This window comes from Gadus chalcogrammus, chromosome 8, assembly GCF_026213295.1.
Source record: "Gadus chalcogrammus isolate NIFS_2021 chromosome 8, NIFS_Gcha_1.0, whole genome shotgun sequence".
Taxonomy (NCBI): domain Eukaryota; kingdom Metazoa; phylum Chordata; class Actinopteri; order Gadiformes; family Gadidae; genus Gadus; species Gadus chalcogrammus.
In genome coordinates, this window is record NC_079419.1 from 9,079,291 (window position 1) to 9,101,790 (window position 22,500).

General features: G+C 46.7%; 2 protein-coding genes across 3 annotated transcripts in view; both read left to right on the forward strand.

Moving 5' to 3' along the window:
* The window catches only part of LOC130387240 (collagen alpha-1(XI) chain-like), an 80,576-nt gene extending 65,945 nt beyond the window's left edge, over positions 1-14,631 (forward strand). Inside the window, exons 47-67 of the mRNA XM_056596254.1 lie at positions 92-145; positions 440-493; positions 995-1,048; positions 1,312-1,365; positions 3,102-3,209; positions 3,346-3,399; positions 3,716-3,769; positions 3,911-3,964; positions 6,351-6,404; positions 7,706-7,813; positions 7,978-8,031; positions 8,652-8,705; positions 9,488-9,595; positions 9,811-9,864; positions 9,970-10,005; positions 10,230-10,283; positions 11,202-11,466; positions 12,411-12,523; positions 12,906-12,974; positions 13,521-13,754; positions 14,463-14,631. Coding sequence (XP_056452229.1) covers positions 92-145; positions 440-493; positions 995-1,048; positions 1,312-1,365; positions 3,102-3,209; positions 3,346-3,399; positions 3,716-3,769; positions 3,911-3,964; positions 6,351-6,404; positions 7,706-7,813; positions 7,978-8,031; positions 8,652-8,705; positions 9,488-9,595; positions 9,811-9,864; positions 9,970-10,005; positions 10,230-10,283; positions 11,202-11,466; positions 12,411-12,523; positions 12,906-12,974; positions 13,521-13,754; positions 14,463-14,609 — 1,836 coding nt within the window. The 3' untranslated portion in view covers positions 14,610-14,631. The remainder of the gene's footprint in view (positions 1-91; positions 146-439; positions 494-994; positions 1,049-1,311; positions 1,366-3,101; positions 3,210-3,345; positions 3,400-3,715; positions 3,770-3,910; positions 3,965-6,350; positions 6,405-7,705; positions 7,814-7,977; positions 8,032-8,651; positions 8,706-9,487; positions 9,596-9,810; positions 9,865-9,969; positions 10,006-10,229; positions 10,284-11,201; positions 11,467-12,410; positions 12,524-12,905; positions 12,975-13,520; positions 13,755-14,462) is intronic.
* A 4,430-nt stretch (positions 14,632-19,061) lies between these two features.
* LOC130386930 (noelin-3-like) overlaps positions 19,062-22,500 on the forward strand; it is a 15,554-nt gene continuing 12,115 nt past the window's right edge. The window contains exon 1 of one of the 2 annotated variants that reach the window (XM_056595796.1): positions 19,062-19,078. Coding sequence is in view for 1 of the 2 variants with exons in the window: in XM_056595794.1 (XP_056451769.1) it covers positions 20,045-20,113 (69 nt within the window). In the remaining variant the exon portion in view is untranslated. Of the gene's footprint in view, positions 19,079-20,044; positions 20,114-22,500 lie in introns of those variants that run through there. The other variant, XM_056595794.1, reaches the window with a different exon arrangement.

Here is a 22,500-nt window from a genome sequence, read left to right on the forward strand (position 1 = left end):
GTGTTAGGTGCTAATCGTGTAGACGTGCGTGGCCCGTTCTAAACGTTGACTGTGTTCAGGCCAAGCACTCACGGTTCTGTGTGCTCCGCAGGGTCTGCCCGGCCCCCCCGGTGACAAAGGAGAGAACGGCGACGTCGGAGCGATGGTGAGTGCTGCCGCCGCTCTCTGTTTTTGTGTGTTTTATTTCTGTGCCGTAGCGCCGGCGTTGCCGGAGAGCACTCCAGAGTTTGCAATTATGAAATTGAACACTGAACACTTAGTGCTACACTTCAGCATTAAAATCAATGTGCTCTCAACGATCTTGCTAACCCTTTTATTTCGCCGGTCAAAATACAAAATATGAGTCTTTTGTAACGCTAGCTTTACCCGATTTATAACATTGACTCGGCCGTTGGTTGAATTTCTAACGGATGTCCTGAATTGGTCCCCCCATCTTTAGGGTCCACCCGGGCCCCCTGGCCCCAGAGGTCCCCAGGGGCCGAGCGGAGCCGACGTGAGTCTCGTGTTCATTCACCTCCTCCTTGTGTTACCATGACAACCCTGTTTCTTTTGGATTCAATGCAAATGTTTCAATTTAAAGTTCTCAAATAGAGGCATGTAAGTGTATACACTGTTTTTTTTACACTGTAATATACTACAAAATACCAGAAAGAAAAGCAGCGCTATGGTTAACAAATAACAAAAAGTTTTAATAGTATTATTGCTTGCCCCATTGCTTGTGGGGGAATGAGACAACGGCCGAAAATGCACAGATTAGGGTCAAAATTGTCTTTGTAGTTGCGTATGAATATTGAATTTGAGTTTGGCGTTCTGAATTCTGAGCTGATGCTGAATTCTGATGAGCAGCTTGAGCCTACCCTCACCTGCGACACAGGCTTTGATTCTTTGACTCTCCTCCTCCTTTCTTTGAGCTTGTTACTGTAATAACAGAGGTGTTGTGTTTGGGTCTGTCTGTGTGTGTGTGTGTGTGTGTGTGTGTGTGTTTTCTCCACAGGGTGCACAAGGACCACCTGGTGGTATCGGTTCCATGGGAGGCAACGGAGAGAAGGTAACAGCCAACTTGTGGTTCCAGATGGCTTCGAGCCGGCCAGATTTCCTACGGTTTATTAATTAACTTGAGAACATATTCATGCCAATGCTAACTCTTTACCAACGTGTGAACTTGAGAAAGTGAGAGAATGTTCCAGTGATTGACTGTAGATGCTGCATGTATGTATGGTGCGGCTGACGGATTACCACTGAATAGGCGCAGACGGTTCTTCGGAGGCCGGGGTGATAACCTGTCACTCTGTCACATGTGATTTTCAACAGGGAGAGCACGGGGAGTCAGGCAACCCAGGACCCGCCGGAGAGCCTGGCATGGGGGTGAGTGCAGCGTGATGGACCGTCCGCGTTAAAAATATACCCCGAAGGATGCTTATATTATGACTTATTATATATGACTTATATGATGATGATTGGCCTTTTATCATGGGCTCTTTCATCAGCAATGATGCCAAAGACGCTTATTTAAAAGCATAAACTATGATCAAACATGTGAAAAAGGAAAAAATAAAACATATCCCCGAAATGAAAAGTTGTATTCGCACTTAAAACCGGAAACAAAAACAGGGAGGATGGGAAACGAAAGCGTGAATGTAAGCCCATGCATCGTAGCCATGCACACAGACACAGGCTCGCACCCACTTTATGCTTGTTAATCCCTTAATCCACATAGTTTGTTTGATATTCATAAGTCATTTTCTATCCCTACCTTAAGGTCGCATTAGCTCAAGCAATGCACAAAACACTCAAATGTAGCACACTGCGGTTTCTACTGTCGGGTTCAACCTCTTAACCAGCTGAGCCACACTTTAATGCATAAGTGCACAGAAACCGCTGGCGTGCCATTTCCCCGCGTCCCACGAGAGATATTGCGGCAGTTCGTTTTTTAACTAATTAAAATCTTCGAGGGCAGCTAATTAGGCCATGTTAATTATTTGTCAGCTGAGCAATGGGGAGTGCTTCACCGCCGGCTGCTGCGGCGCAGTGTCATGTTGACGGGCAGCCATTGCCGTCACTACATGATTAGCCAGGCCACATTTAGACGGCACCAATCTAACTGCGTCGATAACGAACCGACCTGGAGACGAGTACGTCTCTATTTAGGGGAAAGCATTTCATTCTGGGTCCAAACAGACAAACAACACACCTGCTGGATGAGCGGATGCAGCAGGGAGAAGGCGTTCATTGTTTTTGTCGGATTATAAAGAATAATTGATTACCAGATGGCCTTATTTGTTTGCGTGTATTATTTATCTCGCTCCCCGGTACCTCCTGGAACGTGATGCGTTGAGTGGATTTAAAATCTCTCCTCCTAATTAGAGACTGGGAAGGAAGAGAGGGGGGACTCAAGAGCAAGTATTAATGTGTTGCCTCCTCGAGCTGTCCAGGAAAAACCGTACCGCTGATCCACAGTGGAGCAGGTCTGTTCTGAGCAGACCCGTCGGGTAGGGCCCAAGTATACCGGCTTTATGGGGGGGGGGGGGGGGGGGGGGGGTATTGACGGAGCTGTCCACTGGCTGTGTATCACTCCACGGTGACGGATAGGCCCGTTGTCAGGTCGGGTTGCTATCTTTCGAGGAGTTAGTGCACACCGCTGACATCGAGCGGGAAAAACAGCACCCTCGCTAACGGGTCGTCTAACGATCCCTTGTAAACTACCGGGCTTGTAATTACGCCCCAACCGCCCCCCCGGCGCGCAAGTTTGAACCTGCCTGCTGTTGTTTAATCCCGACGTCGGGACGAGTTAGGGGGTTTCATGGTTAGATCTTGATGCGGGGTGTGGAGAGTGTGGGTGTTTTGTTGATGTTTCGCCGTGGAAAGACTCGTAGAAGAAGGATCTGTCAAGTACCTGTTTTGTATTCACCTCCTACCTTTGGGGCCATGAAAGCAGACTTTATTCTTACTGGTGTTCCTCATAAGGCTGCCCAAGCTCGAGGTTAAAAAACCAAAATGCGTAGCGTTGACAACCCAGTTCGGCACACCTCTTGATACCACTCGGGTTTACGATGACAAAGTCACCTTCTTAAAGTCTTCCTCCTGCCTCTCTTGTCCCTCAGGGCCCCAGAGGAGAAACCGGCGAGAAAGGTGAATCCGGACCGCCCGGAGCCGCAGGCCCCGCTGGCGGTCGCGGCCCCTCCGGTGACGACGGCCCCAAGGGAAACCCTGTACGTCAGCCCCTGACACGACACACACCGTAGCCGGATTACACGGCCGGCTTATTGCCATGGAGACCCTGGAGAACCCTGCGCGGAGCCGCTAATAGAACTGTCACTGACGCTATGACTCTTTGTCCGTGTGCAGGGGCCGGTCGGATTCCCCGGAGACCCAGGACCCCCCGGAGAGGCTGGTGTCGCTGTAAGTGCTTAATGGGGACTTTAATCAATCCGGGGTGAATGCATTGGGGTTTTTGGACACCTCATTCAGGGGATAGCCTTTGTTTCATCCCTCCTGGGGTAGGCTTTGCCTATAGATGAACAAGGAAAGGTCAAATGCATTTATATATGTTTTTTTTTTTTATGTGGATGTTACTTTTTACTTTTCTATGAGATTACACTGAAGTGGTATTATGTGTAGTGAGCGTGTATTGGAAATATTTTCACAATCCCAAAACAAACTATAACTCATTGTACGTCAAAGTCATGCAGTCACGTTGTTCTTTTGTTCTGCTCAGGGATTGGACGGTTTAGGAGGAGACAAGGGAGATGACGGAGACGCCGGTCAACCTGTGAGTCTGCTGTTTTTAAAATTCATGCAAATCACGTGGAAAAGGTCTAACACACAATGTATTATATATTTGACACTTCATCTTTGTTAAATCTGGTTTATGCATAACTACTGTAAAAGTGTGGCATTTGTTCCAATTTAGGGACCTCCTGGTCCATCCGGGGAGGCTGGAGTACCAGGCCCACCTGGCAAACGGGTAAGTGCATGATGTATGAGACCCCCTCGTTGGATGTCTCACTTATGCTCCACTTCTCCGCAAACCAGTGTGGAGTAGGAAAATGGTTTCATCGTAATAAGAGATACAAAACAAGCACAATTTATTTTAACCACAGCATTTTATAAGCTCGTATTGGAAAAAAAACAAGTGTGTTCTTCCAGAGTAATGGCCTATTGTTATTTATTACTTAGGAAGAGGTGGTCGTAATGTGGAAATAGCAGAGAGTGTGTCTTAAGTTTTGGAATGTAGTTGTTACTTTCAGCACTGTCATTGTTCAACATGACAGACGAATCAGACTGCAGCGCAAATAAATCCCCTACACACACACACACACACACACACACACACACACACACACACACACACACAAATCATTATTGAGCTCTTTTCTTTCCAACATTTGTTTACAATTGTCCATTCACAGTTTTATTGGTTTTCGAAGCAGCACACCAAAACACAAAGAACAAGACTAAGTACAAACTAAAGTTTGGCATGTGTTGCTCAGCAAGAGGGACTACTCCTTCTTATTCCAAGTCCATTTTGGTGTTGCATGGAGGACGGAAACACATTGGTATTCAGTGGAATACATGCTCAATCATGCCTTTCAACTTTACTGTATGGATTCAGCCAAGAGAGGCATAGCGGTTTATTCATCCGAGATTGCTTCTCTATTGCTCTTGCCTGCCAGCGGGGAAGAATATCAATATTGTGGGGTTAGCATATTTTGGACCGATCTCTAATATTCCCTGTGCGGTCATCCATCAGAAGTTATGAATGAATCAAACACATATTTGGTGTGGAATTAGCGGAGCATTAAAACAGCTCCTAAAACGGTGTCTTGCAACGGTGTTGTCCAAACGTCTAAACAGTGTGTGTACTCTGCGTACACTGTTTGGACAGCACCCTTAGTGCGCCTCATGGATGATCAACAGCAGCAGTAAATGTGAAATAAGTCTCAATACATTGAATGCCAGAAGCATACGATAGCAGAGAGGAGGCAGAGTACTGGGGACGACAGAGCTCAGTGCCAACTGCCAGGGGCTTCCTGTAACATTGGGAAAGTAACATTTCCATTCTATTTGCTAGATTAGCGTTTTCCTGGGCAATTCTGTGTCAGGAATTTCAAACAGCAGGGTTCATACTGTAGGTTGATCAGGCAATTAGAAGTTCAGTGTGCTTTGCACTTTTAAGCTCAGCATTTGTATTCCGCGGGCTGTGTGTTTCTACGTGACAAACGCTGCAGAGCAAATTAGACCCCCATTTCATTCCATATTAATGGCCTTTGTTGATATATTTTTTATCCTCTCCATGCTAATTGCCGGGTTATTCTCCCCCCGATATCTCTTCTAAATTGGCTCAGAGTGGGTGGTCATTGATGCATAGGGATTGTTCGCTATCACACACACACATTCATGCACGCACAAAAACACAGACACACACACTAACAAATGCACACGCAGAAAGCAAGAGCACACGCAAGCAAGCACACACATACACACACAAAGCAAACTCGGCACATACACAACCACATGGACACAATAATCTGCTAATGCATAAAAAACTGACCAGGTCTCTCTCTCTCTCTCTCTCTCTCTCTCTCTCTCTCTCTCTCTCTCTCTCTCTCTCTCTCTCTCTCTCTCTCTCTCTCTCTCTCTCTAAAGTTATGCATGCACATCAACTCTCACTTGAGAATTCATACAACAGCACACACTCGTCATAATGCCGTAAACATAACCCACACAAGAGAGAGGGGAGACAGCATTCAGCCGACTGCATACCTACTGCATTCAGTCCAGTCACTCATTGTCATTGCTCGCACCAAAAGGCAAAGCACTGTTGTGTTGATTAGAGGGCAGTTAGCTAAAAATGCTGACAGCCTTTCTATCCAAAGTGACTCACACTCATTAATCTGGCTCAACAACTACTCTCCTCAATCCTGCTGTTTAAGGCGACATTTTTTACACTCGTATCAGCGTGATTAATATTAGCAAAAGGTTTATCGTTCCCCTATTCGTCCAGTCTGTCATGAGAGCTAGTGATTTGGCTTGTTTTATTATGAGCCACTTATCAATACTTATGAATGCCAATTTGAAAAGTATAATATAATGATGAGTGACAATGTTTGAATGATATAAACAAATTTAATTGAAATTAATTGACTTGAAATGATTTGACTTGAATTGAATTGAATATCATTTAATTTAATTTAGTTGTATTCAATTGAAACCCATTGAATTAAAACCAATAGAATCCAAAGGCGTGTTACATGATAAACAATTCCAGACGTATGAGAAGGTAAAACACTGAATGACACAGATGATGAAGGACAACATATTAATGAGTTCTTAATATCATTTTTCTCCAGGGTCCCTTGGGGCCAGCAGGCCAGTCGGGTAGACAAGGTGAAAAGGGATCCAAGGTAAGCCTTCAGTCCGACCGTTCAGCCTCCTGCTTCTTTACTGAGGATCCAGAGGGTATTTCATCTGTACCTGTATGCAATTTCTGTACCAATACTGCAATCTAATTTGAAACTACATACCATGTAATTGCGGAAAGCAATTGCATTTTTTCAATGGCATTTGCACACAGGCTAGGGTGTTTTAACGACTATCTGATGCGCGGGAGAATCGAAAGAGTGCAATAAGTGCAAATGGATCGCTTCATTTGAAACGGCCACAACGTGCCTTTGTCTGCATGGTGAACAAGATTGAAATTGAGGCTGAGATGAAATCCCCCGTATGGATGACACCATGCTGGAACAAAAACATTTGCCCTTCTCCCCCCTCACTCCCCTTCGCTGGTTCCGGGATGTTGTTCTTGCGATCAGAATCCGCAGATCAAAGACCAGCAACAAACAATGAATTCTCCGGCGCTGCCTTGTCGGTTTCCCAAATCACACATTTCTTGTCGTATTTCCGTGCGTTTGACAGAGCCGAAAAAGCAGCAAACACACTCATAGGAATGCACTCGCATGCACACACACATGTGAGTGCAGTACAGTAATTTATACGTGTGTGCGTGCGATACACATGCACACAAATGCGAGAAACATTGTGAGGGGAAGGATACGGTTTATTTGAGAGAATGCCAGGATGGCAAGCGGATCCTAGAGTGTCAAATCCAGGACTAATTGGCTGTCAGAGAAATGTAATCCCCTCATCAATATGTCCTCACCATTATGACGTCTGGTGGAAAGCTCAATACCGAAAAGCCCCCCTGTTGCTGTTCAAGGACAAAAGCCAGGATCTGTGTGAAGATTGATCGGTATGAAGCTCTTAAGTAGTGAAAACTCCAAAGAGCTTTCAGAGTTAAAAAAAAATTAACAGCAAGACTGACAGAATATCAACTGAGGTATTGATGCAAAACACCTCGGTAGCCTCTACTAAGTGCTATAAGTGGCAAAAAGGTCGATTCACCACTTTTGTAACGTTAAAACGTGTCTGTAAAGGTTTCAAAACAACGCTGTGTAGACTGGCCACAGTAGAGATACACTTCCCCCTTCTGAATGCTTAGTCTACCTGCTCAAATCAGTTGTCTTTGGTAGCATACCTCCGTACCGAAACAAGAGACACGGCCTAACTCTGCCCCTTTAGTCTTTGGGTTTCAGGCTGCTGGTTCTGAGATCCAACTGCACTGAATATCTTTTTGCATGGAGCTGTATCAGTCAGACTCAAGCTGATGAATATTTAATAATATTTTTGATGCTGTTTCTTCTCACAGGGAGAGTATGGAGCAGAGGGACCTGTGGGTAAGACAGGACCAGTTGGAGCACAGGGACCCTCTGGGAAAGCAGGTCCTGAAGGACTGCGTGGTATCCCCGGGCCCGTGGTGAGCAGAGCGCACTATACGCTTTTTACTTTCACTTTTACTTTTACTTTTACTTTCACTTTCTACTTTCACTTTCACATATCTCCACAGTGAAATGTTCCTTGAAAAGTGGTGAATGTTCTTCTTCAAATGATCTATCATATCGTTCTCTTTCTCTTCTTCAGGGAGAACAAGGACTTCCGGGTTCTTCAGGTCAAGACGGCCCTCCCGGACCCCTGGTAAGAAAGCCCCACCACACTTTCTTACTCTCTACCCCCTCCAAACTTTTTACCCTTTTCCACCCACTTCTACCCCATCCGCCCCGTCTACCCCTTCCGCCCCCTCTGCCCCCGCTAAGCCCTCTACCCCCTCTACCCTTTCTACCCACTTCCACCTTGTCTACACCCTCTATCCCATCTATGTCCTCGACCCCATCTTCCCTCTCTACACCTTTAGACCCTCTACCCCCTCTATGCCTTCTTCTTCTTCTATCCCTCAACCCATTCTATCATCTCTACTCCCCCCCTCTCACCCCCCCCATACCCCTTCTCTAACGTGACCTCCATCAAGTCTCCTTTGTTTATAATCCTGTCTTGTCATCCCCCATAATGATAATCCCTTATCTTAAAACTAAGGTCCCTTGGGCTGTTTTCTTTTGGTGCGTCACGAACTCACGATGCATCACTTCATCAACTTTCACCAAGCACTTGTTTGACAGCAATAGATCCTATTTGTGCTATGATAGCTCCAGAGGGGGTTGAAGTGAGGCTGTCTCTCCCCGCCATCCCTCTCAATCCCTTCCACTCTTTTAATTTGCTTTGCCGACGGTGTTTGACGGACTCTTTTCTTCCCTCCATAGGGACCCTCCGGTCTCCCGGGCATGAAAGGCGACTCGGGCCACAAAGGAGAGAAGGCAAGGCGTTGTTATTGTGATGCTAATCTCAAATTGCTTCATTGTGTGCTTCCCATATCTCTTGCGTGCGCCCTTATCTGAGGTCCTTGAAAGTAAGCAAACATCTCAGACGGTTTCACCTCCGTCTCTTCCCCCCAAGCCTTCTACTGCTATATTTCCTTCATGGCGAGAGGAAGAAAGAGGTGTATTTATTTGCGAGTTAAACTCCAAACCTTGAGTGTCTTGAGCTACCACACACTGATTGAATTAGGGAGGTATAAGCCACATCAAATCCTCTCTGGGCTGCGGTCATTTGCACGGGGCCGGTGGAAAAGCAACAGATGGCCCTCACTCTGAAGCAGATGCAGAATGCAGGGGTGCCACGGTTAGAAGTGACAACCATCATAAACACATTCATTATATATTGTGAGAAGTGGTCCGCCCCCGCCCCCCCCCCCCCCCAGCATGACTTTTTTTAACAAGCGTCTGTACAGTTGAAGACAAAAGAGCCCAATTTACTTATTTGTTGTGATGGGTCAAAAAAGGGTAGAAAGCTTTTTTCCATCAGGAGGGATAATTATTCTGGCACTGCCAAATTAATAATTACTAAGCTTTGTTGTTTCTATCCTGATCTTTTGTCTGGTCTCTTTGTGTTCTGTGTGTGTGTGTGTGTGTGTGTGTGTGTGTGTGTGTGTGTGTGTGTGTGTGTGTGTGTGTGTGTGTGTGTGTGTGTGTGTGTGTGTGTGTGTGTGTGTGCGTGTGTGTGTGCGTGTGCCCCCCCACCTGCTTCCTTATGGTTTTAGGGTCACCCTGGTCTAATCGGTCTGATCGGACCCCCCGGTGAGTCAGGAGAGAAGGGAGACCGCGGCTTGCCAGGACCCCAGGGTACCGGTGGAGGAAAGGGTGACGCCGTAAGTACAACCCCCCCGCCTCCCCCAATGCTCTCTTTAAACACCCAACCTCTACATCTGAAATCCCCTGGCCCCTAAACCAATCAGAGAGAGACATGGCCAGAGGCAGGGTTACCTCTGATCCCAGTTGGACAGGAGTGTTGACCTTCCCCCCCAGCGTCAAACTGCCCCCACAGGTGAATTGAAGTCCCCGCTGTTTCTGTGTGTCTCATCAGGGTCTCGGCGGCTCTTCCGGACCTCTCGGACCTCCCGGCCCACCCGGTATTCCCGTAAGTTCTCTCTAGTACCTCCGGAAAGCCCAGCTGCCAGGGACCGTTGACGCTGCATCTGTTATGTACTGTCGTTGACAACGTGTTGTGTCTTTCCCACTGCAGGGCCCCCATGGCTCAAAGGGATCCAAGGGGTCGTCTGTAAGTTATCCAACTGCATAACGTTACATGTCACACTCTTCCAGCTCTTTTATGCAAGCACTTCCCAAATTTTCATCACCCAATCCCACGGTGCATTAATGTCTCTTCAGCCATATCCTCAGTTACACTCGACATTAGTGGAGTTTCTTTTTGCCCCGGGACACAATATTGTGTGATGGTTAGTGGTTGTGTAACATATTTCCTCCTCTTTGCTCTCCTTCCAGGGAACCAGCGGTCAGAAGGGAGACACTGGATTGATTGGACCCCCAGGACCACCTGTAAGCATGCTCTGTTGTTAATGCTGCTCTGTGTGATTCCAAGCTCATACTGTTATGACTGCAGAGATTTATTCCATAGCTTTTATGAAAAAAGGTGTATGTGTGATGGGTATTAGTACAGTGTCCTTAAGTGCTTAAGATTCATAAGGTCTGGCCTCTTTTTGAAGGCAAAGGACATGAGGCACAATTGGAATTCATATTTTCAATGTAAATGTTTTGGTAACAGTAATATGTTCCATATTAATTTATATTTAATGCGCATGCCACGAGTTGATGGCTGAAGTCTCCTCCCGAACTTCAGTTTTCTCTCACTGCAAATGCACACTGACGCGTCGGGACACGGTTCAGGTCTCTTCTCTCTTGATAGTCTGGGACTCTCTCCACTTTTGGAGCAACATATGAAACTATTTTAGACAAGATTGTCTTTGTTATTTATCCTGAGCACCGCTTCAGAACGGGTGTGTGTGTTTGTGTGGGTATGTGTATGGATGGGTGTGTGTGTGTGTGTGTGATTGTGTGTGTGTTTGTGTGTGTTTGTGTCTGTGTGTGTGTGTGTGTGTGTGTGTGTGTGTGTGTGTGTGTGTGTGTGTGTGTGTGTGTGTGTGTGTGTGTGTGTGTGTGTGTGTGTGTGTGTGTGTGTGTGTGTGTGTGTGTGTTTATGTCTGTGTGTGTGTGTTTGTGTGTGTGTATGGGGTTTAGATTCCAAGAGCTCAAACAAGATTGTCTCTCCAGTCATGCACGATGCCATCTTCAGTTCACCCTGGATTGTGCCAGCTAGCACGTCTCGCTACTCCCAGTGACCTTGATCTCAGGGACTCCTCCCCGACGCCGATCAAACACACCCAGCAAGAGCCGGTGGCTGCACCACCGCACGACGACCCTCTCTAACGCCCCCTACCCCCCGTCTCCCCCCTGTAGGGTCCCCCCGGCGACATCATCCAGCCCCTGCCCATCCAGCAGGCCTCCAGGAAGAACAGGCGGCAGGCGGACCAACCCCAGGCCGACGAGCCACTGGCCGACTACGGCATGGACGCCGCGTACTCGGAGGGCATGGAGGACGTGTTCGGCTCCCTCAACAACCTCAAGCAGGACATCGAGCGCATGAAGTTCCCCATGGGCACCCAGGACAACCCGGCCAGGACCTGCAACGACCTGCACCTCAGCCAGCCCGAGTTCCCAGACGGTGGGCGCCTGCGGATGATGATTGAATGAGAGGGGGGGACATCACTGGGGGAGATATTATAAATAATAATAGCAAATAAAACGAATCATATTTATGATGATAATAGAAAAAATAATCATAATCATAATTTATAATAATTGCACAATTACTGTTACAAAAATGCATCCAAACATTATCATCACAAACGATTCTTGACTTTATTACGACTTCTATTATTACTAATTGAAAACGCTTGGTACAGCAATAACAACAAGAGATTTAAGACTCCACGCAGAGTTCATTATTGATTGTTTGTTGTGTCTAACGAGGGTTTCCGTCAACTCCTGCGTTTGGCCGGGAAACGCCAGAGTAACAATCAATAGGAGTCCCTCCTGCCTGGCGGTACTTATACAAACGACGCTCGGTCCAAACATACAAATCAAAGGGCTTCCACGGCGAACGCTACAGCCTCCACTCACCACTTTGGCTGATAAGCAATGACATCATTCTTTATAAATCTACGGCTTTCCAAGTGCAAAAGAACGGCGTCGTATCACATCTTCAGCTGACCGCCAGGGTTGGGTGTTTTCCAATAGACCCTTTTCACTGAGGCGACATCGTTCAAAACACTTATTATAGGTCTGCTCCGTTACGGATCCAGGGGGCCGGTAGTGGACTAGACTAGGACAGGCAAGTCTACCAGCCGTGCCCTGGCAGGACAGCACAGTTTGTCAACACTCCTTAATCCCTGTGCTTTGGGGAAGTGACCATCAGAACGTTTTTCGAGGACAGGCCGTTCCACCTGTTCCCTCAAAAGCTACCATCACCCTAGAAAATAAACGTCTGCTAGTGGTGTGTGAAGTAATCTATTGTGGAGCAAGTTCAGGAGTGAAAGTCAATGGAATCCCTCCCCCCCCCCCCCCCCCCCCTCCCCTGATACAAATGACACGTGTGTTTGTTTTCAGGTGAATACTGGATCGATCCCAACCAGGGATGCATAGGGGACGCCATTAAGGTCTTCTGTAACTTCACAGCCGGCGGCGAGACCTGTATCTTCCCAGACAAGAAGTCTGCAGGAGTAAGTCATGAGTCAATGCAGCCAGCCTAAGGGCACTAAGAGGAACCGCGCAGAGGTCAAGTTGTTGTTTGGAAAAAAGTTTGTAGTGATTTGTTTTACAAAGATGATTGTTACTTATTATCTGCACTGCTATTGATGTCGCTATTGACTATACTGTTGTTTGTTAAATTGTGTTGCTTCTTTTTCCAGTCTAGTTCGAAGTCAATTCCACTTTTGTGTTAATGCTCTTTGTGAGCGTCTCAATTGCCTTTTCAATCTCAGAATACGATTTTGGAAAATGCAAATGTGGATCTCTGAAGTTTTCAGCGACAGGCTTAGTCTGACCACACTAACAGTGACTTTCTAACACTTTGTTTTTCAACTTGTTTTTCTCCCTTATCAGGTAAGGATTTCCAACTGGCCCAAGGAGGCTCCAGGTTCATGGTTCAGTGAATTCAAGCGTGGCAAGATTGTAAGTCAGCCAGAAATCAGTTACAGCCTCTCTACAATTTAAATCAAAAGTCATTATTTCCATTTAGGTTTTTTACCTCGGTTGAGGTTATACATGCGTTTGTCATATTCTGCGTCTCATCGTCCTCTCTCCTTCAATCTCTTCCCTGTCCCTCATCCCTTTTATGTTCTATGATTCCCATTTTTTATTCTCACCTTTTCCATTCCTTTATCTATGCCTTTATACTGTATGGATTATTCCATTCTCTCTCCTGCTAACCCATCTTTTCTCCTCTTGCCCAATCATCTTACCCCCTTCTCTTCCCTAAACCCCCACCAAACATTACCTCCCTTTCTTTCCTTCTTTCATTCTTACTTTCTCTCTTCCAATCTTTCTTTCTCTCTTTCTCTCATCCTTTATTTTTCCCATCGCACACTCTTCCTTCTTTCTTCCTATCTTTCATTTTCTCCTCCCATCTCTCTGTCCCTTCCCTTTGCCTCCCCTTACCCTCACCCATGTCCCTCCCCTCCCTCCCTCCCTCCCTCCCCCGGCCACCTCTCCCCGCAGCTGAACTACGTGGACGTGTCGGAGAACACTGTCAGCACGGTGCAGATGACCTTCCTGAAGCTGCTGAGCTCCTCGGCGCGCCAGAACTTCACCTACATCTGCCACCAGTCGGTGGCGTGGTACGACGCCAAGGCCGACGACTACAACAAGGCGCTGCGCTTCCTGGGCTCCAACGACGAGGAGTTGTCCTACGACAACAACCCCTTCATCAAGCCCCTGTCGGACGGATGCTCGGTAGGGCCAACCGCACACGCAGGGTTTTACGGCTGCATTTGGGGGCCTTCATCAGGGGGGGATTTGGGCAACACGATAAATACAACCCGCAACAGTTTCTGCTGAGCGTAATGTCTTGATATTTACATTTATATTCAGGGCATTTAGCAGACGCTTTTATCGAAAGCGACTTGCATAAGTACATTTGTCAGAAGAAACAGAAACAACAATATATCGCTATCGGTACAGTAAGGATGTTCATAGGAAAAAGTGCCAAGCACTTACAATTTCTACGTTAACCCATTCTCTGTATACAACATAAAATAGCTCTGATAGCCATCCCTGTATACAGCAACGATTGCTATGATAGCCATCCCTGTATACAGAAAAGATAGCTAGGAAACCTATCCCTGTATGCAGCAAAGATAGCCAGAATAAGATGAACAATACTAAGTACTACTATTAAGTGCCAGGACGTACAACACACAAGTCAAGTCAACTTTATTTATATAGCGCATTTAACAGAACAACAGGGTTGACCCAAAGTACCTAACAAACAAACAAAACAATGACAATAGTACAACGATAATAATATAACATGGGGACATCAGGGGGGTTGAAAGGAAAAAATGAAGGTAGAATTATACAACAAGTGCGTACATTCTTCTTTGACATGTTCTGCGTTGAGTCTGACTCGGAGCCCCCTGTTGTGTCGCCGTGTGTCCGCAGCAGAGGCAGGGCTACTCCCGCACCGTCCTGGAGATCAACACCCCGCGCATCGACCAGGTGCCCATCATCGACGTCATGCTCAACGACTTCGGGGACTCGAACCAGCGGTTTGGCTTTGAGGTCGGCCCCGTCTGCTTCCTCGGCTAGACCCCCCCCCCCCCCCCCCAAGACCCCCCAACCCATCCCCCGGCCCCCTAAGACCCCCTGACCCGACGGCCCCCCCCCGTCGCCCCCGTCGCCCTCCCATCTCCCCCCACACCCCCCCCCCACTGACGGACAGGGCCGGGGGGGTGGGGCACCGTGAGCAAGGCATGCAGATGGGGCTCACCGCCATCTTTGACCCTCTCTCCTCGCGATCCACAAAACCTGTGTCGGTGCCGTCAATCTGTGTTTTGTTTTTGTTTTTGTTTTGGTTGTTTTTCGTTTTGGTTGTTTTTTTGTTTTTCCCTTACCAAGAAGGCCCACTCGAGCCCAGAGGAGAAGAAAAAGACGTGGAAGAAGATGAAGAAGGAGAGGAAGAAAGCCCCAAAGCCCTATTGTCCAAGCATAGACCACCGTAGACCAGATATTGGGGGGGGGGGGAGGAAATGGAATAAGGTGGGGGTGGGGGGAGGGGGGCCTTTTTAAGGTCCAGAATCACGTGACTTTGACTCTGCGTTTAAAAACCAGGAGGGCCCATGGAGAGAGAAGGACGTTTCATGCCGTGGCGGGGACACAGTGTCACACTTTGCTAGCAAACAGAGAGCGTTTATCACCTCCCCTCACTCCCCCCACTCATCCACTCATCCACTTTCTCTGAGCCCTGTCTCCCCCTCCTTCCCTCCCTCCTGCCCACCCCCGCCCCACCCATCTCGTTGCTCTCCCCCCTCTCTCTCTCTCTCTCGCCCCCCTCTCTCTCTGATTTCTTCAGGTGCTACTCTGAATACGACCACAGAGGGGCTTTTTTCGTTGAATCACGGATCACCCTAGGTGCTACAGAAAAATCCATTTGATAAAACTGTAATTATTATTATTATTATTATTGTTATTATTTTGTACAATACTGTTCCTTTTTGAGTCCACTTCCGAAAGCTTGCATGTGTCCCCGGCTCCTAAAAGTTTGAATTAATGTTTGATCATCTATATAGAAAATAAATTTGCAATGAATATATTTGTTTGTTTTGAAAATGTCTGGCTAAGCCCTAATCGGTTTTTAAAAAGTATTGTTATGCTATTATCTATACATTAATGAGCTAAAAAAATATCCCCAATTTGTAAGTAAAGTTCATTTTGTAAATAATAATAAGCTTTTATTTTTGGACCCTTCAACAAAGAACAACTTAAAATAACATCATGATACATTGCATTTCACCATAACCCGTTCATGTTGTAGTGTTTACATATTAATCGCTATTCCCATTATTAATTTAACCTTTAGAGACGATAAGATAGTAATATAAATATGGATCAACTGTTTTTGTGCAGGATCAACTCAATAAGGGAATATTTTTCCCAAATAGACTTTATTCTTCCAAAAGGTATACCTCAGTTTCTCCCAAAAAAACGGGATGTTTTCCATATATATAGGCCTTAATTACACAATTAAGTTGATATATGTGGGGGGAAGATTTCTTTATCAAAGGGAATAAAGCCTATTTATGTCGTTTTATCTGTCCAGTTTGTCTATGATTGCACAAATCGATCCTGTCAACATCCACTTTTGTAACAATGACGAAGTGTGTCGTGTTTTCATGTGCTTTGGATGGTACTTTCAAAAGTATTAAAACTGGATTCTGATCAAAGCTGGGTTGAAGCTCTGTGTTGTTGCCAACCGGTGTGCTGTCAAACGCTATCAGTGGACCGTCTCTGCATGATCCATTGCCTTTCACAGCCACACATTTCCGATTTACTGCACCGGGATTTCAAAAGGCTTCTGATTAGTGATACCAAAGTATTTGGGTTTGGTGATAACATTTTCTGTCCTGCAGTGTTTTGCTTCTTTCTCTGACTCCGGGGAGACTCAACATCTCTCAGCCTCTCCAGCTCCTTGGCCTTCCAGTGACACAACCCATCTCCAGAGATGCCTCTTCCTCTCCCCAAAGCTGTGTCATTATGTTTACAACCCATGTAAAAAACCTTGAATAAATATTTGGTGCAGTGCCAAATAAATGCTCATCGCAATGGTTTGCTTTCACCTGAACGTCACTGCATGCCACGTGTGTTATGCCACGCACAACCAAGCGGTTTTGGTAACAGAACACCATGATGGAGTGCTACTTGTCACTGGTCTGCAGCTATGGACCAGGTGCCTGGCTCAAAGGCGATGAGGCAGAATATATGACCCTTGTTGGTGATAATACTGATTGAAGCTCTATAGCTTCTGCCGACACTATAAGAAGACAAATAAATGGTCTTATCTGGGATGACATATATGCATGAATGTTGGCTTTTTGTGCAAAGAAAAGTTTGAAAGTGACTCGAAAAGAAGCCTTGGATACTAAAGGGGAGAGGATACCTCTGGGTAGCATCAAGCAGTTTCTTCTCCCCTCTTGATCTATCCATCAGCACGTCTGTCTGTCTTTCTGTCTATCCATCTGTGCTATTCCTTGTATTGTACTCTGACGCATAGCAGCGGCTGTAACACTCTTGGGCGGTTACTCATCACCACAGACCCACATACGGTCATGATGAGCAAGCAGTCAATCTGTGTGCCTGGCGATCTCTTTGCCTTGTTGAAACGCACTGTGAATGATCTCGTTGTAGCGAGGTCCATTCCACACCCAACCTAGGTGGCTGCCATACTCCACCTAGGTGGCTTTTACGGACTCGTCGAGATACAAGGATGCAGGGTGGTGAGATTGAAAACGGGTTTATTGTAAGGCTTGCAGACGATGAGACAATGACAATGGAGATAAACGATGCCAGGAAGGAGATCTCCCTTCCCATGTGTGTGTGTGGGTGATGGCTGGTTTAACGTGCACATTGATGACTCAATGTGCAATGTGCGCGCCAGCCTCCCCCAGTCCATGAGCCCATTCAGTCCGACTCGGGGCCAGGTGAGGCCGCTTAAACCAGCCCTCCTCCACACACACACTCCCACACTCATCTTTGCGTGGGATCACAGGGAGGTCAACCACTACAGTTTATTAAACTGGGGAGCATAGCATAATGAGGTATACTGAACTGAAAAAAAAGAGTCTAAAGGGAAATGCACTGTCAAGAAAAAAACAGGATTCGTGTGGCTGGGCCGTTCATCTGTTTGGACCTTCGCTTCGGTCCTTGAAAGAACTACCGTACAAAATGAATGCATTCGTGCCGTTTGCATTCAAATCTAAGTCTGAGTGAGCCCTTGAACCTCATTCAGAACAAATCATCGTTGTGGAATGGCAGGTATGTGTTGAGAATTCAATGGTTTGGTCTCTTTGAAGAGCAAAATCTGTTAAACCTACAAAATAGTAACCAACCCACATGGTTACGTAAGGAAAGGATACCGTCCACCCAGTACCCAACATTTGTACTTTGTTCCTCAACGCTTGTTTTTCAACTTGCTGTAGCATTGGTTGTTTAATGGTGCATTTATAATAATGGCCTTAATAAAGACTTTCTCGATGGGCCTTTTTCATAAGACACTAAACTCTGACAAATTGTCCGCCATCAAAATACTAATGTCATCCAATGACACACCATTTTAGAGTACTTTAGTGTCTCCTTTCCGTGGTCTCGTTTCCAAAGAAGCATTCAACAGCTAATTGTATCCTGTGCCCCCCGTAAGTCAACATCTATTTTAACTGCCAGGTACAATAAAGCACAGAGTGAGTCACGGGGGCCTCTCGCTGACACCACCACCACCAACGCTCCTCATTCCCCATTCAGGTCAGGGCCCGTAAAACGGAGAGAAAAAAACCCTTTGTTCAAGCGTGCCAAGAAACTTTCCTCCACTCGGTCTCCCCCTGTCAAAGGCATTCCTCGGGCGGCGCTGCAGCTTCATCAAACTGTCTCTCGCTCGGACGTGTTCCAGCCGCTTCTGCTGGCGGCCGGCCCTGCCTCACCCACTCGTCCCCCCCTACTCTTCGCCAACACACACCATCACACACCCATGCTGTGGCGGGGGCCGCTCTCGGATAGAGAGACCCCCTGCCCGACCTCACACTCCCCATTAAGGGAGCTCCTTTTGTCAAACCGCCCTACCAAGACATCCGGTAGGCAGGCTGCTCAGTCCTCTGGCGTCGTTCGCTGGTGTCCCCCGCTGTCCCAGCTCTTCTGCTGGATTGGGGCGGGGGGGGGGGGGGGGGGGAGGCTTTGAGATACCCTCAGGGGGGAGTTGTCTGCTATGTTTTGACTGTGTATTCGCTTCTGTGAATCCACCTTAAGTCAGGGGTCTTCAAGTACAGGATCCAACGATTTAATGGCGCCCTATTCTTTAGAAGCCCTTTACTCCGCCAGGTTCATGATTTCTTTCGGATAACCTTTCCTCCAAGTGTCTCTGAAAGACAGAGAGCCAGAGAGGGAGAGGGGTTAAGAGAGAGAGAGAGAGAGAGAGAGAGAGAGAGAGAGAGAGAGAGAGAGAGAGAGAGAGAGAGAGAGAGAGAGAGATATTCCCTATTATATATATATATATATATATATATATATATATATATATATATATATATAAAAGGTAAGGGCTTCAGTCAAAGATGTACTGGTGGTAGATCAGACTCCCAATGCCTGTAGCTCTATAGGGCCACAGTTAAAACATGTATATCATATCTGCATTCAAAGTATTTTCACACATTATTGTACGCTATTAGAATCGCATGAAATATACTTTTGGATATCACCCAAGGTTAACAGTATGTGCCGCGTAGCCCCCGCTAAATATTGCCTGTGCCCCAAAGAGTTTGGAGCCAGTCTGGCTTGTTTCTCATTTTGTATTATAACACACACACACACACACACACACACACACACACACACACACACACACACACACACACACACACACACACACACACACACACACACACACACACACACACACACACACACACAAACACACACACACACACACACACAAACTGAGCTGGAAGTTTCTTCATCAATTTCTGGTCATACCATACATAGACGGTAACGTTTGCCACCGACCAATAACAGCTTCATATTCCGATATTAATCGCCAAAGTAAAGGCAGACGTCGATGTCATATCCGCGAAGAAAGGTTCCTAACCTGCGGCGGGTGCGGCGCGACGCATTCGCGGCCGTCACAAACTTTTTATGCCTCGCGTTTCCTCTCCCTCTCTTTCTCTCTCTCTCCCTCTCCCCCCCCCCCCCCCTCTCTCTCTCTCTCTCCCCCCCCCTCTCTCTCTCGGCTGCCCACATGGCGTGCGCGCGCGTCGCCGGAGTGCGCGCGGATCCCCTCGCCTCTTCGCCAGTGTGTGAGAGCCAGGGATTTTACCGCCGCGCGGTGGGGACGGTGATGGTGATGGTGCTATTGTTGATGATGGTGGACACGGCGAAAGCCAGCCGGCAGCAACTACTCGCGTGAATTATTTGACCGTGAAAAAAGGAGGAAAAACACTTTGCACAAAAAAAAAAAAAAAAAAAAAAAACCACCAGGCTGCACCATGCTGTCGCTGTCCGCGGTCCTGAACCCGCTGCTGCTGCTGCTGTGGTTGGGATGCTGCCCTTCAGCGGTGAGTTGCTCTCCTCCTCCGCGCTGTGCTCTGCATCTCCAGAGCCCTCTGTCCCTCCGGTTGGACATGGGACTTGCATTACGCGTCTGTGTAGGTGTACCTGTGTGTGTGTGTGTGTGTGTTGTGTGTGTGTGTGTGTGTGTGTGTGTGTGTGTGTGTGTGTGTGTGTGTGTGTGTGTGTGTGTGTGTGTGTGTGTGTGTGTGTGTGTGTGTGTGTGTGTGTGTGTGTGTGTGTGTGTGTGTGTGTGTGTGGGGTGGTGACATGGCTGATTCTGTGCATGTGTGTTTTTGTGTCAGTCAAAGGATGTCTCTATGCGGGGAGATGTTTGATTCTTGCTTGGTGGAGAAGAAGGAATGATTGTTTTTTTTATCGGCGACACACCCCTCTGTTGACTGTGGCATTAAGTAACTAGTGCAATATCCCTCATGAGAGGAATCACACTTTTTAAATGGCAAAAAACAATGTTATTGCAGGACTTTGGTCAGCTGTGGGAAGGGTGGGTGTGTGTAGGGGGGGAGTTATGGGTGGGTATGTGTGAATGTATCATTGCCATCTCCAAAGATAAAGTTGTGATATCGATCCTGCCGGGTATTGCTTGTGGAAACATATGTTCACATATAAATAAGGTGGGGTGAGTCGCCGGATGGGTGGAGGCAAGACGCTGACAGCTGTATTAGAGGATTACTAGAAGGTTAAGCAGCACCTTTTGACACGGTATGAATTGTGTATAAATATTAGATGGTCTGATTCAAGGAAACGGCCATAGGCACTTGGACTTAAATCTTTCATAATGTACTCTGAGAATCAATCATTTCCGCGGTTCATATCCGAGTTAATTTTCCTGGCAATAACAGGCACATTAGCCCTAACAGCAGGTTGCTGATCACCAAGTCATTAGGAAAAGAATAGCGGCCAATTAGGTCGTTAATCCCGCTTTTTGTAGGCCCTACGCAGACCCCTCGCAGAGGAAGTAATGAATAACCATGAAGCAAATTAATTGATTTATGTTTATTCATGTTTTGAAATGTCCTGCCGTTTTGTGCCCTTGAAGGCCATTCTGGCAGCGTTTTGTGTTTAACAGAAAAAAATGTATCCAAATGTTATCCGAGAAGGTTGTGCCAGCTGTCAAACCAACAGGGATCAAAACTCCAGGCATGGTTTTGCTTTGCAGAGGTTGGTTGGGGTTGACAGAGAGGGAGAATACAGACTGGGGAGAAGCTGTGAGACCTGGCTAGGCTGGAGATAAGATGGGGTTGTGTGCATAATTCAGGGGGAGACAATTTGGGCAGAGTACAGGATGTTTGATGCTCCACATGTTTGATGCCTTTTCTTTTTCTTTACAGTTAAAGGTTCATAGTGAAGCTAGATTCTCTTCAGGTGCCTTTCAAAAAGGAGATAAACTAGAATGTGTATGAGGGAGAGAGAGAGAGAGAGAGAGAGAGAGAGAGAGAGAGAGAGAGAGAGAGAGAGAGAGAGAGAGAGAGAGAGAGAGAGAGAGAGAGAGAGAGAGAGAGAGAGAGAGAGAGAGCTTACATGCACACACACTTTCGTTAATCCACTCTCTCTGTGATGCCATGAGGGAAAGGCAGTAAACAGCATCCCACACACCATTGCAAAACATCCCCAACCCGGCCACCCCTCCCTTCACCCTTGTCCCCTTCCACAAATAGGCTGAACTCTTGTTTAAAACTGCTTTAGGGAAGGTTTAAGAATAAACAGACATAATGGCAGGGAAAGAGCACAAGTGGGCACAATATTGAAAATAAACAACTACAAAAGTGCCCCCCGCCTCTCTGCTCCTTCTACCTCCACAAAGGTTGCTTGGAAAGATGGATTCCCTGAACCAATCAGGGAAGAGATACCCTGATTTTTCAGAATTTAGCCGGGAGCGTTCTAAAATCGGTCTAAATTGGCTCCCGTAGAGAGACAGCAGCACAGCCGAACATAACAGATATTCACACAGAGCATTTCACTCACTCATAGCTGATTAAAGGCTTTGATATTTCTAACAGGTGACACTCATAGCGCTTAAATCTTAAGTTCAACAACTTTGATTAGAAGAACAAATAGATAAGATGAAGCGTACGAATATGCATACTTTCCTACGAAAGAAAATTATTTCAGAAGCATTTTTTCGTCATATTCGTTGAAATTCTCCTTACATCCAGACATCATGAATTGAAAGTCTGGTATCTGTGGCTGTCGCAGCCCTGTGATAAGCCGCCCGCCCAATCATTTTCCTGCTTGCACTCTGCCCGTGCCCTCATTGCGCATGAAGTCTTCTACAAGGCTGACCGGACCAAGCTAAAGCCTGGGAGCTATTCTTGTGTCTTGATGGAGTAGCCTTGGAATGGAGGCCTGAAGAGAGGGCTGGGATTGTTTTGGT